Source organism: Cervus elaphus, chromosome 14 (genome assembly GCF_910594005.1).
Source record: "Cervus elaphus chromosome 14, mCerEla1.1, whole genome shotgun sequence".
NCBI classification, from domain to species: domain Eukaryota; kingdom Metazoa; phylum Chordata; class Mammalia; order Artiodactyla; family Cervidae; genus Cervus; species Cervus elaphus.
The window spans coordinates 62194654-62209807 of NC_057828.1; the positions used below are offsets into that span (position 1 = coordinate 62194654).

The window sequence follows — 15154 nt, forward strand, 5'->3', positions numbered from 1 at the left end:
ATTTGTTTGTGGTTTTGATTTGCATTTTCTTGATGGCAGTGATGTTGAGCACCTTTTCAGATGGTATCAACCGTTTGTGTATCTTTGGAGCATGTCTGTTCAGACACTTAAATTGGACTGTTGTCTCTTCCATTGAATTGTGAGAGTTGTTTACGTATTCTGTATGCAGGTTCCTGATCAGATTTGCAAGAATTTCCCCTATTTTGTGTCTTTTAACTTTCTTGATAATATCCCTTGAAGCAGAAAAGATTTTTTAAAAAATTTTAGTGAAATCCAACTTATCTAATTTTTCTATTGTTGCTTGTACATTTTACTAGTCATAGTTAAAGGATCCATTCAGACAATCTAATTTCCTGTTATTGTCAGAATTGGATCTTGTAGCATCTTATGATTAATACAGTTGTAAGCATGGTGTGTACCTATAGTAGTTTTTTGTTTTTTTTCAGCTTATCATTTTTATGTATAAATTTTCTTCTATTTATATTGCCCATGCTTCCTTTTTAAAAGTTGTGTTATATTCTGTGGTTTTACTAAAGTTTGTACTTGTTTTTTGCTTGTTTTTTAAGTTCATGATTTAAATAATGCTGATAGGTAGCTCTCCCATCTAAAAACTACATTTTTTCTTTCCTTAGGTCGGGTTGATTTAAAACGGTTGATATCAAAGAAGATACAGTTGACAGCAGAGGCAGAGGTAAGTAATTCTCTCTTCCAGAAACAAAAATGTAGAGTTTTAGAGTAAAGGGTTTTATTCAGTGCAGTTTTTAATGCTAAACTGTTTAAAGAACTATTTACTTTTCTTATCAGTTGACATCCTGTGATGAACAGGAAGATAAGATCTACCATCTTGTCATTCTGCCTAAGAACCAGATTATCATTTTTTCCCTCTGCTATCATCCATCTGTCACATTTCCTGGCTTTTACCAGTAAAACTCAGTTTTAGTGAACATGGCACAGTTGATGCTTGTACGAAAGTATCTATCATGGTTCATAGTAAATAATGGGCCTTCAATAAACATTGAATCTGAAACTAGAGATTCCCTGTTAGGGATGTAGAACAAATAGAAATATCAATTTGCAAACACCATTAAGAGATTTCAGGGAATTCCTTAGTGGTCCAGTGGTTAGGACTCAATGCTTTTGCTGCTGTGGCCTGGGTTCAATCCCTGATCAGGGAACTAAGATTCTGCAAGCTGCTCAGTACAACCAATAAATAAGTAAGTAAACAAAGACCTTTCAGGCAAGGGAAACAGTTCTACAAGTTTAATTTCACCAGAGCCCTCAGGAAATCTGGAGGACAAAGAACACTTTAAAAAAATGAAGGACGGGTGGTGGTACAGTGGAGAAGAATCTGCCTGCCAGTGCAGAGGACATGGTTCAGTCTCTGGTCCAGGAAGATTCCACATGCTGCAGAGCAACTCAGCCCATGAACCACAACTGTTGAGCTCATGTGTTGCAACTACTGAAGCCTGTGAGCCTGGAGCCTCTGCTCTGCAATGACGAGTAGCCCCCGCTCGTGGCGACTAGAAAAAGCCTGCATATATCAACAATAACCCAGTGCAGCCAAAAATAATAATTCATTAAAAAAAGTCAACTACTATGTGTGCCTGAATGTAAGTTGGCTTCGAATGCAAGGCAGACAGGCTCCCTTTCTCCCAGTAAGAAAATTACTTCCAAATTGATTAGCCAACCTGAATATATAAATGTCCAGTGATGTAGATGAAATAACCTTGTTTTCATTTATTAATTAGTCACATGTGCATGCACGTATATACACATTTATATTGTTGTTTAGTTACCAAATTGTATCTTTGCGATCCCGTGAACTATAGCCTGCCACCTCCTCTGGCCATAGGGTTTCCCAGTCAGGAATACTGGGTGAATTTCCATTCCCTACTCCAGGGGATCTTCCCAACCCAGGGATCAAACTCCTACACTGCACTTCCTACATTGGCAGGTAGATTCTTTACCACTGAGCAATTAGGGAAGCGCCCCCTACAAGGTGTGGGGTGGGGGTAGGGGGTCTGCCTTGTATTTGAAGTCAACTTACGTGCATTTGGCCTTCCCTGGTGGCTCAGACAGTAAAGAATCTGCCTGTAGGTTTGATCCCTGGATTGGGAAGATCCCCTGAAGAAGGAAATGGCTACCCACTCCAGTATTCTTGCCTGGAAAATTCCATGGACAGAGACTGACTGGCTATAATCCATAGGGTCGCAAAAAGTCAGACACGACTGAGCAACTAACACTTTTACCTTTTTTCACTTACATGCATTTATATAGAATACTTTAAATTTAGATTTTTATCTTATTTTGTAAAACAGTATGTATAAGATAAAAACAGATATGTAAGATATGCAGGGCATAGCTTGAGCAGAGGTATGGAGGTAAGCAACTTAAACTGTATCTTGGAAATGACACTTGATTAACATCTGTGCTCCTGGTGAAGTATGATAAAATAAAATTTGGGCTAGATTGTAAGGCATTTTTTTCCTCTGCCTTCATGCCCTTATTCATGAAGCTCTTTCTGCGTGAAATTTTCTTTAACTTTCTACTTTCACCAATCAAAATCCTGTATATTCTTCAAATTCTCACTCAAATGCTGGTGCTTCTGAAGTTTTCGGAAACCCCAGCTTGAAATGTTATCCGTCCTACTTTATACGTCTAAGTTCTTAGTTTATGCCATTAGCATATACTCTATAATTGTTATACACTGCTTTGTTCTGAATGAATCACCAAAATTCCTCTGGTGAACTTACAGACAGTTTAACTTAGGAGTGTTTTGATTGGCAATTTGGTATCAAATGAGATTGAACATCTTGCCATTATTAATGAATTAGAATGTTTCTGAGGGAGATGTATTAGGAATGCTATACTGATGTCAAAGTTGAAGAAACTATCGAGTTTGAAGATGAGACCACATTGGAAGCTCCTGTAATATTTTTAATAGTCTAGTGACTAAACAGGGGCAAGGAGGAGAAGGGAACCACATTTAGAAGTCCTGTTGTAAAAAAAAATAAAAAGAAGTCCTGTTGGGTGCTAGGCCTTAAACTAGGTATTTTATATATGTAACCTTATTTACTTAAATTCTCCCTTTCATAACAATAATGTCTAACTGGTTATATTTTTTTGTTGTTTTCTTTTATTGGTTACACTCACTAATGTGAAATGACCATTGAGATGGGAGGTATGTGAATATTTTTCAGAGTCTTGAAATTTACTTGTTCTTTTCCCTTGTGGGTCTTAGAAATAATTTTAAAGACAAATGAAAATAAACAATCTTTCTAGTCATTTGTTATTTGGTGTCATGTTCCAATCTGGTTGGCACACTTTTCCCTTAATGTTTAAAGTGAGAACACTGGACTAGTTATCTGCAAGCTCCCCTTCAGCTCTAATAGTATGTATCATTGTTGTGTATGTAGCTAACTTAAACTTTTGCTCCTAATTCTCTACTTCCTATTGTAAATAGAATAGATAATCTATAGATTGTATTGGGCAACTCTTTGTACTCTATGTAACTAGAGTTGTCAGATATAAATACAGTATACCTAGTTAAATTTGAACTTCAGACAAACAACAGTTTGTTAATCATCATGCAATATTTGAGACATAACCTAGTCTCAAAGTTAGTTGTTTATCAAATTCAAATTTGTTGCTTAGTTGCTAAATTGTGTCTGACTCTTTTGTAATCCCAAGGACTGTAGCCAGGCTCCTCTGTTGGTGAGATTTCCCAGGCAGGAATACTGGAGTGGATTGCTATTTCCTTCCTTGGGGAACTTCCCAACCCAGGAATTGAACTTGTAAAGATGTTAAGATTGTCAAGCAAACTCTTTAGACCTAAGGGAAGAGAAATGAGAGAGATGATGGCATTAGTGGGTTGAACTGATTGAATTTCTTGAAGTCACTTCTAGATCTAAATGCCATCATAAAAAACTTTGAAATACTCAATTAAAAAAAATCTGGTGCTAGGGGGATCATACGGCATTGTGTAACTCTCAGTCATGACCTTTTAAAAGCCTCGTAATTGTGTTGTAACAAGCCTTTAAAGATCTTGGAACAGTCCAGTTCAGTTCAGTCACTCAGTCATGTCCAACTCTATGTGACCCCATGACCTGCAGCAAGCCAGGCCTCCCTGTCCATCACCAACTCCCGGAGTTTACTCAAACTCATGTCCATTGAGTCGGTGATGTCTTCCAACCATCTCATCCTCTGTCGTCCCCTTCTGCTCCCACCTTCAATCTTTACCAGCATCAGGGGCTTTTCCAGTGATTTAGCTGTTTGCATCAGGTGGCCACGGTATTGGAGTTTCAGCTTCAACATCAGTCCTTCCAATGAACACCCAGGACTGATCTCCTTTAGGATGGACTGGTTGGATCTCCTTGCAGTCCAAGGGACTCTCAAGAGTCTTCTCCAACACCACAGTTCAAAAGCATCAGTTCTTTTTACAGTCCAGCTCTCACATCCATACATGACTACTGGAAAAACCATAGCCTTGACTAGACAGACCTTTGTTGGAACAGTCCAAGGGAGATTCAAATGATTAGATTAGAACTACATTCTCTGCAGTAGTAGAGAAATTAGCTATCTTTAACATTGTGGTTTTTTTTTTTTTGGTTGCAAATAACAGAAACCTACTTTGCCTTATTTAAGTATAAAAGGAAGTATATTTGAAAGATTAATGTATGTCAGAATCCTAGGAGAAGTTGAACACTCAGACTTTGGAAAGGGTGTTTATTTTAATGGCAAGAGTTCAGCTACTTCTGAATTTTTCAGTTAATAAGTTTTCCAGTCAAACTTTCTAAGCTCAGAGTTTCAGGTCTACGAGTGAGAGAATTGAAGTTTGTTCAGAAGGGCAGGGCCATATGGCACTACCCTAACCTAGACTTGGGGTGCCTCTTCTCACGTTTGAGGACAATTTCCAGAGGAAATTGAGTATATTGAGAAGAGGAAAGAGGATATCTTTTCTATAGATATTTGTAGAACTTTTATCAATGTACACGATTTTATAGGGGAAATGTTAGGTCTAATATGAAAATTGGAAGGGATGAAAACTTTCTATTTCTACTTCTTAAAAATATACATTTATGTTTTGTTTGTTTCTTATATACCGTAATATACCATTTCTAGTCTTGTTTTTCACATCAGTATCTAATGCAGCTGCCTGACCATTAAAGGAGCAGTCCATAATGAATGTGACTGAAATGGAATGTCTGCAGATGAGCACTCCTCTTCACACTTTGATTTGTTTGAGTAAACTAAAGAAGTTTTTGGATAATCCCTGTTTATTGATTTGTTGGAAGACTGCTAGAAAGACAGGTCTAAGTGTTTTCTGCCTAGAAATTCATTGATCATTTGTATAAGTTGAGGTTAGCTTGTGCTGTAACAGTAACACAGAATGGACCCAAATAATTGTGACTTAAACAAGATAGAAGTACATTTTGCTCTCATGGGAATGATCTGGAGGTGAGAGGTCCACAGCTGGTGTGGTAACTCTGGTTCCTTCCTCCTCCCTGCCTCACCATTTGTAGGCCATGACCCATTTTCTCATTGTCCAAGTGGCTCTAGCCATTTCATCTGAGATTCAAAGAACAGAATTGACATAGGGAAGGAAACAGGGGCAAGGAACCAGGTACCAGCTGTCTTTTAAGGAAGTTTTCTGGAGGTTTGGTCAAACCAATTTTGCTTGTATCTCATTGGTAAGAACTTAGTCTCCTGGCCACAGCAAGGTGCAAAGGGAGACTGGGAAATTTATTTATTCTGGAATTTAAATGCCCAGGTAGCAAATTAAGGGTCCTGATACTAAGGAACGGGATGGGAAATGATAGGTTGACTGGTAACAGTCACTGCAACAACTGTCTATTGTAGTTTACTACCTCTGGTCTTCTGATCATTTCTTACCTTCTTCTGGCTGTGTAAGTGTGACTACATTCTTCTATTTCCCTTTCTGCCTTTTCTTATTTAAATACATAAATGTGTTAGTCTCTAGTCTACTTGGAACCTTGAGAAAGTTCATTGTTCTTTATGATTTCATCACTTATTTACAAAATGAAGAAATGTCCCTCCCATATACTGCCTTTGGGAGTGTTCAGTAATTTAGTTCTGTGAACAACACTTAACTTGGTCCCTTGGTCTGTCAGGTACTACTTTAGGAGCTTAGATTTTGGAGAAGTCATTTTTCATGCTAGCTGATAATTCTACATATAAAATGGATAAGCAAGAGGGGCAACAACTGAATTAGATACCTTTAAAGTGTTCATTGGAGAAGGCAGTGGCAACCCACTCCAGTACTCTTGCCTGGAAAATCCCATGGACAGAGGGGCCTGGTAGGCTGCAGTCCCTGGGGTCTGGAAGAGTCAGACACGACTTAACAACTTCACTTTCATTTTTCACTTTCATGCATTGGAGAAGGAAATGACAACCCACTCCAATATTCTTGCCTGGAGAATCCCAGGGACGGGGGAGCCTGGTGGGCTGCCGTCTGTGGGGTCGCACAGGGTCGGACACGACTGAGGCGACTTAGCAGTAGCAGCAGCAGCAAAGTGTTCATTGAAAGCTATAAAGTGATGTTACTGTTAGTTGGTATTTGTGATAAGAAATTATGTGGTTTTAGAGCTCTATTGAAAAAATTACAGGTGATGGTTACTCTCTGTTTTGTAATTAATGAGTCTAAAACATCAAAATTAGTAATGTTCTACATATCACTGATTGAGGTACTTTCTTTTCAAATATTTGTTTTCTCTTTTAGTGCCAAACAAAAATCAGTGGAGTATTAGATTAAGTATTTTCTTCAAAAAAAAAAAAAAGCACAAGGTTTTAACAGATTTTATTTTAATGTTGTGATACCATATCACAACAGGAGGATTGTTTTAAGAACAGGAGGAATATATTTTCTTAATGTAGGTTTTTTCCTGGTTGTAGAAGTAGTATAGGCTCAATGTAGAAAATTTATATGAGACAAAGTATAAAAAGGAAACATAACCCATATATATAACCCATCACTTGGAAATAATATTTTGGTTTATTTCCTCCAAATAATTTGTTTTCCTTCTTGTATCATACATGCAGATCCAGGTAGACACATGTAGGCATTTGTGTCATAGATACACTGGCAAAATCGGCATCAATTTATATAATCAGTTTGTGTATTTTTCTTAACATCATTTTGTGGGCTTTTTTTGTGTGTTAAAATATTCTTTGAAAATGTGATTTAAAAAAAAATGATTTCATGATAGTCATTTATATGGATACATCATTTGGTAACTACTGGGAATGTAGTTTTACTCCTCTTTTATTTTCTAGCATTTAATAATGGCTAATGAAGTGAAGAAGGTAGGCAATGATGATGAGAAGCAGTAAAATATACCATTAGGATAGTTAAGATGAGAGAGCTACCTAAGTAGGTTGAGGTTAAAAAGTGTGTTTCAGGTCAGTTTAGGCTGATAACAATGTGATATCAAGAATATTAGAGTCTAACTTAAGTTGGGAGATAGCCCAGGATGAATTTTATTTTAAACAAAAAGGGGTTAAAATTCAGAGCTCTGATTTCATTAGTTCTTGGCTTATCTTGAACTTTGGCTTCCTTATTAAGGACTATGTAATAGTTATACTCAAGACTTTTTTTTCCTTTGGAGGAGGAATTTATTACAATGCACTACTTAGGACTGTAAACTTCTGCTAAACAACACCTTTTTACTATATTACCTGCCATTTTCAGGCTACATGTACGTACATCATTGACTTTTTAGGTTTTACTTTTTTGACTTACGTTAATCATATAGAAAATATTTTATATAAAGTATGGTGGAAAGCAATATAATGTAATGTGAACTTAGGTCATATACTGGAGTTCTGATCCTAGTTCTGTAGCCTACAAGTGGTGACCTTGGGTAAGTCACATCACTTGACTTGTTCAGGCTTAGATTTCTGATGTGTAAAATAGGCATTCTGTTACATACTTCAGAGATTGTTTTAAGACTAGAAATTATACATAAAAGCCCCTTAGAGAGTATCTAGCATAAAGCCGTCATTTAATTAATAACAGTCATTGCAGACAATAATAACCATGGTGATTTTTACTCCCCTCCACTTAATAGTTTCCACAAAGAAGTCAGGGCTATTTTTTTTTTTTTTAGTATCTACTTTCTGCTTTATATTAGTAATAGACGTTGAGTAAAGTGAGCAGTTGTATGAGTAGGAGTTTTGGTGGCAGGAGTTGATTTCAAAAACTGTTAGGAAATGTATTTATCACCTATTTTCTTGGCAGTCTCTTTGCTAAGAGCTGGCTGTACCGTGGTTAACAAATAGACATAGCTTTAAAGCCAAGCAGGGAAGGTAGACATTAAGACACCAAAAAAGAACTATATAGCATTTCAGATTGTATTAAGTGCAGTGATGGAAAAGAATAAGATGCAGTAATTTTAGAGTGAATTGTCAGGGGAGACCTCTATTGGACAGTCAATTTAAACACTGTATTAACCTATTCTGTTGTGTTACCGACTTTGCCTGAAAGTCAGGTTTCTGGTTCCATGCCACTGTGAGGTTAAAAGATTCTCTGTGCAAAGCCAGGCAGTGAATCAGAGAAACAAGTAATTCATGAACTGGCGTATGACCTTATGGAGTTAGAGTATAATTTATTTTTAAATTCCTTTTTTACTTACTAAGTTACCATTTTATTAGAAAAAGATATAGTAACTCAGGAACAGCCAGGTGGGAGAGACGCACAGGGCAATTATGGGGAAAGGACACCGAGCTTCCATGCCCTCTGACGGTGCCATCCTCCCAGCATCGTCATGTGTTCACCAGCCCGGAAGCTCAAGAATATAATATTTTGTGCTCTGTGCTCAGAGTATATATTTTTACTTGGTGTTTCTTTCTCTCAGCCTACTTTTTTTTTTTTTTTTTCATGCCTCTGTAAGGGTTATTTTATCCAAAAACAATCCTACTCTTTTCTCATTTTAAGATTCAATCCAAGTAACCCCTGTTTGGAACGCTTTTTATTGTAGATGCATTCTCCTTCTAAAGTGCAAATGTGAATATGTTTGTAAACCTTGTGCTTATTAAAACACTTTATGGTTTATTATGGTTTCTAGTTGTCCTTAGGATAAAATGAAAAAATCCTTAAAATGAGTGAATTCTCTGGCAGTCCAGTGGTTAGCACCTCTCACTTTTACTGCTGAGGGTGCTGGTTTGATCCCTGGTTGGGGAACTAAGATACGACAAGCCTCGTGGTGTGCCCAAAAATAAAAGCTTAAAATGGCTTAAAGGTCGGTCATGAACGAGACCGTGTTTGCTTCTCCAGCTTCATCTCTGATCACTAGTGCACGTCTGCACTGTGTTCTAACAATAGGATCTTTGTTTCATGGTGGTGGTTCTGGATTCTTAAGATCTTAGAGGTTGTCTTCATCAGCTGCTTGTTTTAAAAAACAAAGTTCTTTGGTAAATTAGAAAAGCAGGGTGCTTAGATAGTTTCTAGTTAATGGTCTGCCTCCTTCCATCATCCTTCTGTCCATCTGTTGTGCTGGGACAATCATAGTCCATGGCTGGCTGAAATGAGTGTTAATAGGGATGAGATTGAGAAGATAAACACATTCAGTCTCCTTTTTAAGATTATTGATAGACATTTTTAGACAGATTTATTGTGGTCACGTCTTGAAGTTCCTATTAAAACCAATTTCATCTAATAGAAGAACTCAAAAGAAGGCAGAAGTGGAGCACTCCTTGTACTATGTTTTTCTGTATTCCCTCTTACAAAAGGAATGACAGTAATAAGAAGTCACTTTTTATTTTTCATCAGTACTTGGATATGTGAAAGAAGGAGGCTAAAGAAACTTGATAGTGTCCACAATAGAGTTCTTCCTTATGTCCTGGGTGGCAGCAGCTTCTATCAACTTTAATTCCTCAGAGAAAGAGGACAAAGGCATTGTTGATGAAAAAAATTAGAAAGTCCTTTTAAAAAAGAAATGAAAATTTTTATTTGAGCCAAATTGAGGATTATAACCTGGGAACAGCCTCTCAGAAAGTTCTAAGAACTGTTCCACCTATGAGAGGTCATAGATAGTTACATTTTGAGTCAGAGGCTGTACATTAAATGACATTATTAACAGTTTGCACAACCCCCATGGGAACTATGGGTCATGGGGGCCCTTTCCAAGATTAAGAGGGAAGGTTATCTCTGAAGGAGTTGTGACCCTTGAGGAGATTAGGAAGGTATGTTATCTCCTAAGGAGGTCAGGTTAATGCAGGTGCATAATACATGCTAAAGGGAAAGGAGGTTTGGAGAGGCAGAGAAAAAATTTCTTTGATCCATCTTGTCTTGCCATAAAATGTACATTTTATGTCATCAGCATTAAGAAATGCCTTTATCAAACCCAAGTTTGTGTGCCTGGTGCACTATGAAACCAAACAAACCGAAATGTCAGAGTTTAGAGCAGAGAAAGGTTTATTGCAAGGACCAAGCAAGTGTTACTCAAAAAACTGGGTTCTCTCCTTGGTAGGTGTTTGTTGAACCAAAAGACACAACCAGGGCAAAGAACAGGAGAGTGACTTATTACTTGGAGAACTCTGGGGGTTTTCCCAAAATAATGTCTCTCCAACAGCGAAATTTGGAAAGTCTTAACCTAAGGGTACATACATACTCATGAAGGGGCTTGAGCTGAAGAAAATTCAGCATAAAATTGGGCCAGAGGTCAACAGAAGCTTTAGTTGAGTAGAGGTCAGCATTATTCCAGCTTCCACCTTGGTGAGGACCTTAGTTCCTGCTGAACTGGAAGTTTTATTGTATATCCCTTGAGGAGGAACTAGGATTGATTAATCGTTGAACTATTGTTTTTTGAGTCTTTTTCCTTTGTTCCATGCATTCCCTTACTTCCCTTAAGATCTTTAATTACTGAGACCTGTTCAAGGGCAAGCATTGTGACCAGACTTACATCACAAAATTTCTTAAGGCCAAAAATGGCTTCTCTTTTGTCAAGAAAACCATGCCTAGTTTTCTTTCTCTGGGGACTCTCTACCCTGCCTGCCTGCACAAGGAGAATGTATGGTTCGTGCTCAAAAGACCTGAACTCCTGGTGGTTTTCAGGGAAGAATTTTTTAAGGCAACTTTTGGGGTGACAGGGCAGCATTTGGGGAGAGAACGATAGAGTGGCAACTTTCTTCTGATTGACTGGTAAAGAGGTAACAGGGTGCTATTCCAGGAACCTCAAATCAGCAACCTTCTGGTTGGACCAGTCTGCGGTGTGAGCCTGAAGTTACCGTCTTCCACCTGGAATTGTTCCTGAAGAACAATTTGAAGATATGTATCAGTTAGTTATGTGTTGAAAAGTAGTTGACTGACTGACTCTTTGTGACCCCACGGACTGTAGCCTCCCCAGGCTCCTCTGTCCATGGAATTCTTCAGGCAAGAATACTAGAGTGAGGAGCCATTCCCTTCTCTGAGGGATCTCCCCAACGCAGGGATCAAACCTAGGTCTCCCACATTGCAGGCAGATTGTTTACCATCTGAGCCATTATATTACTCCTTACTATATCCCTTGAGGAGGAACCAGGAAGGACTCTTTTACTGTTGAACTATGTATCTTGACTGCTTTTTCTTTGTTTCTGCATTGTTGTTGTTCAGTTGCTCAGTCGTGTCTGACTCTTTGTGACCCCTTGGATTGCAGCTCGCCAGGCTTCCCTGTCCTCCACTATGTCCCGGAGCTTACTCAAACTCATGTCCACTGAGTCAGTGATGCCATCCAACCATCTCATCCTCTGTCGTCCCTCCTCCTCCTGCCTTCAGTCTTTTCCAGCATCAAGTTCTTTTCTAATGAGTTGGCTCTTTGCATCAGGTGGCCAAAGTATTGAAGTTTCAGCATCAGCCCTTCTGATGAATATTCAGGGTTGATTTCCTTTAGAATTGACTGGTTTGATCTCCTTGCAGTCCAAGGGACTCTCAAGAGTCTTCTCCAACACCACAGTTCAAAAGCATCAATTCTTCGACGCTTAGCTTTCTCTGTGGTCCAACTCTCACATCCATACATGACTACTGGAAAAAGCGTAGTTTGACTGTACAGACCTTTTTGGCAAAGTAATGTCTCTGCTTTTTAATATGCTGTCTAGGTTGATCATAGCTTTTCTTCCAAGGAGCAAGCATCTTTTAATTTGTGTGTTTCTGCATTAGTAACATCTAATTAGTATGAATCCATTCTTTGGAATGCAGAGAAGGTTTAGGAGGCTCAAACCTTTTTCCTTCAGCTAAGAAATAGGGGACACAGAAATGCTTTTATACCTGGAAGGGTCCCACAGGGTCCTGCTTTGTTTCACTTCCACTGAAAGAGTAACTCAGAATGTAAAAGTGAGTTAAGTTTGTTTCAGGAACCTTATTCAGGGACCCTGAAGCCCAGGAAATAGTCTCTCAGTGACTGTTAGGGGAGTGTTCAAAAGAAGCAGGAGAGAAATCAGGAGGTGTGTGTGTGTGTGTGTGTGTGTGTGTGTGTGTGTGTATGTTATTTTTGCCTGGGAAAAACATATAGTCAGGCATAGAAAGATTACTGCCAATCAGCTTACTGTTTAGGAGTCTGCATATCCAAAGCACAGAGTTTTTCTCCATTCTGAATTCTCCCGGGGGCAGCGGGGGGCTGTGGACAGGGTGACTGCACTGCCTGTAGCTTGATCCTTATAGAACTGGAATGGTGGGCAGCATTCTTTGTTTATAGTAGAAGTTTTGGAGTATAAGGGGAAAAGGAATGTGAACGAGAATGGTCTGATTGCCAAGGAGGGTGAGGATAAGGAGACTGCTATAGTCTTTGGAAGTTGCAAGTTTTTTGGCATGTGTGGCAACAACTGATCTGTGGGCAAGATGTGACTAAGGTACAGAGTTCGTGCCTTGAGAAGCTGACTGAGTATGTTTAAGTTGAGTTAGGTAGATTAAGACCTGATTTCAGCAGCTTTTACTGATACCTTTGTAACACACATGATGTGTACCCCCCGCCCATGCTTCTGGACTTACTTAACCCAGTACTTAATTGAGAAGGGTCCTGATTCCAGGGTATGATGAATCTAGTGAAAAGAAATGGCTTAATTACTCATTACCACATCTCAAGATCCCAGGCTTCTTTTTGTAATGCTGAGTAAGATTTCAGTGAACTGAAATGAGTAGGGGGTAAAGTGTTAAGACCAGAAATGGTTTAGCCCCTCTCCTGCCACCCTCCCCTTCTTTTCTGACTTCAACTCTCATCACTGTTTTGCTTCAACTATGATGTCCTGTTTCCTTGCTATTTCACAAACATGTCAAGGGTGTTCCTGCCTCAGGCCTTTTTACATGTATGCTTTTTTCTTTCTGGTACTTTTCCCACATATAAATCAACTAACTTGCACTTTTTCCTTCGACAGATCGTCTCAAATGTCATCTTAATCTTTGAGGCTTTCCCTGACCTCTCTATGAAAAATAAAACCCTCTTTCCCTGAGTCCCTCTTTATTTCTTGCCTTAACACCGTCTGGCATACTGTATGTCCTGTTTACCCTCGTTGGAATTTTAAGTTCCCTGCGGACAGGGACTAGAATTTGTTCACTGCCATCTCTCACCAGTGCTACAAGCAGTGCCCCAACAGTGCCCAGAACTGTACCCAGCACTCAGTGGAATGAATGAATTCTTTCCTTTCCTCTCTTTCAGTATATTTCTGCGTTGGACAACATTTTGGTAGTTGGAAAAAACCCTTGATTAATTAAGCAGTTCAGTTTTTTTGCTGCTGCTGCTCAGTCGCTTCAGTTGTGTCCGACTCTGTGCGAGTGCAAAAGCATTAATAGGGTTTAATGAGAAAAGAACCTTTTTTTTGTGTGTGTGTCACTTTTTTGAGTGTTTTGTTTTTAGTTGGGGAAGCATCATACCTATTGAAAAATTTCAGAATGAAGAGGGGCATGTAATTGAAATGAAACAAGCAAAAGAAACTAAAAATACTATTTGAATAACCTTAATGTGAACAAGTAATTTTATAAAACTCTTTATTTCTTCCAGGGGACATAGGTTCTCTATGTTTTGTCCTTAAAACTGTAGCAGGAAGGGGAACCCTTTCTAGGGCCCGAGAATGGGCTCTTGTCTGACACTGGGAGATGAATTGTCTGAGAAGACACATGTGCTGAGAAGGCAAGAGACTTCATTGGGAAGGAGCACCCAGGTGGAGAGCAGGAGGGTGAGGGAACCCAGGAGAACTGCCCTGCTGTGTGGCTCGCCGACTCAGGTTTTATGGTAGTGGGATTAGTTTCCAGGATGTCTATGACTCAGGGTCCTTCCTGGTGGTACATGTAACACTCAGCCAAGATGGATTCGAGTGGGCATTCTGGGAAGTTGGTAGGACATATGGACTGGCATCTCCTTTCTCTTTGTGACCTTTCCTGAATTCTTCTGGTTGGTAGTATTAGATTGGTGCAAAAGTAGTTGCGGTTTTGCATTGTTGGACTTTGCCATTTGATATTGGAATACATTCTTTTTTTTTTTTTTTTTTTTTTTTTTATTAGTTGGAGGCTAATCACTTCACAACATTTCAGTGGGTTTTGTCATACATTGACATGAATCAGCCATAGAGTTACACGTATTCCCCATCCCGATCCCCCCCTCCCACCTCCCTCTCCACCCGATTCCTCTGGGTCTTCCCAGTGCACCAGGCCCAAGCACTTGTCTCATGCATCCCACCTGGGCTGGTGATCTGTTTCATCATAGATAATATACATGCTGTTCTTTTGAAACATCCCACCCTCACCTTCTCCCACAGAGCTCAAAAGTCTGTTCTGTACTTCTGTGTCTCTTTTTCTGTTTTGCATATAGGGTTATCGTTACCATCTTTCTAAATTCCATATATATGTGTTAGTATGCTGTAATGTTCTTTATCTTTCTGGCTTACTTCACTCTGTATAATGGGCTCCAGTTTCATCCATCTCAGAACTGATTCAAATGAATTCTTTTTAATGGCTGAGTAATATTCCATTGTGTATATGTACCACAGCTTCCTTATCCATTCATCTGCTGATGGGCATCTAGGTTGCTTCCATGTCCTGGCTATTATAAACAGTGCTGCGATGAACATTGGGGTGCACGTGTCTCTTTCAGATCTGGTTTCCTCAGTGTGTATGCCCAGAAGTGGTATTGCTGGGTCATATGGCAGTTCTATTTCCAGTTTTTTAAGAAAT

The 15154-nt window shown here is 39.0% G+C and overlaps 1 protein-coding gene across 4 annotated transcripts in view; it reads left to right on the forward strand.

The window, feature by feature from the left end:
* SOAT1 (sterol O-acyltransferase 1) overlaps positions 1–15154 on the forward strand; it is a 70131-nt gene that overhangs the window by 26122 nt on the left and 28855 nt on the right. For all 4 annotated transcript variants that reach the window (XM_043923638.1, XM_043923637.1, XM_043923636.1 and 1 more), the window contains one exon: positions 633–691. In XM_043923638.1, the coding sequence (XP_043779573.1) occupies positions 633–691 (59 nt within the window). The remainder of the gene's footprint in view (positions 1–632; positions 692–15154) is intronic.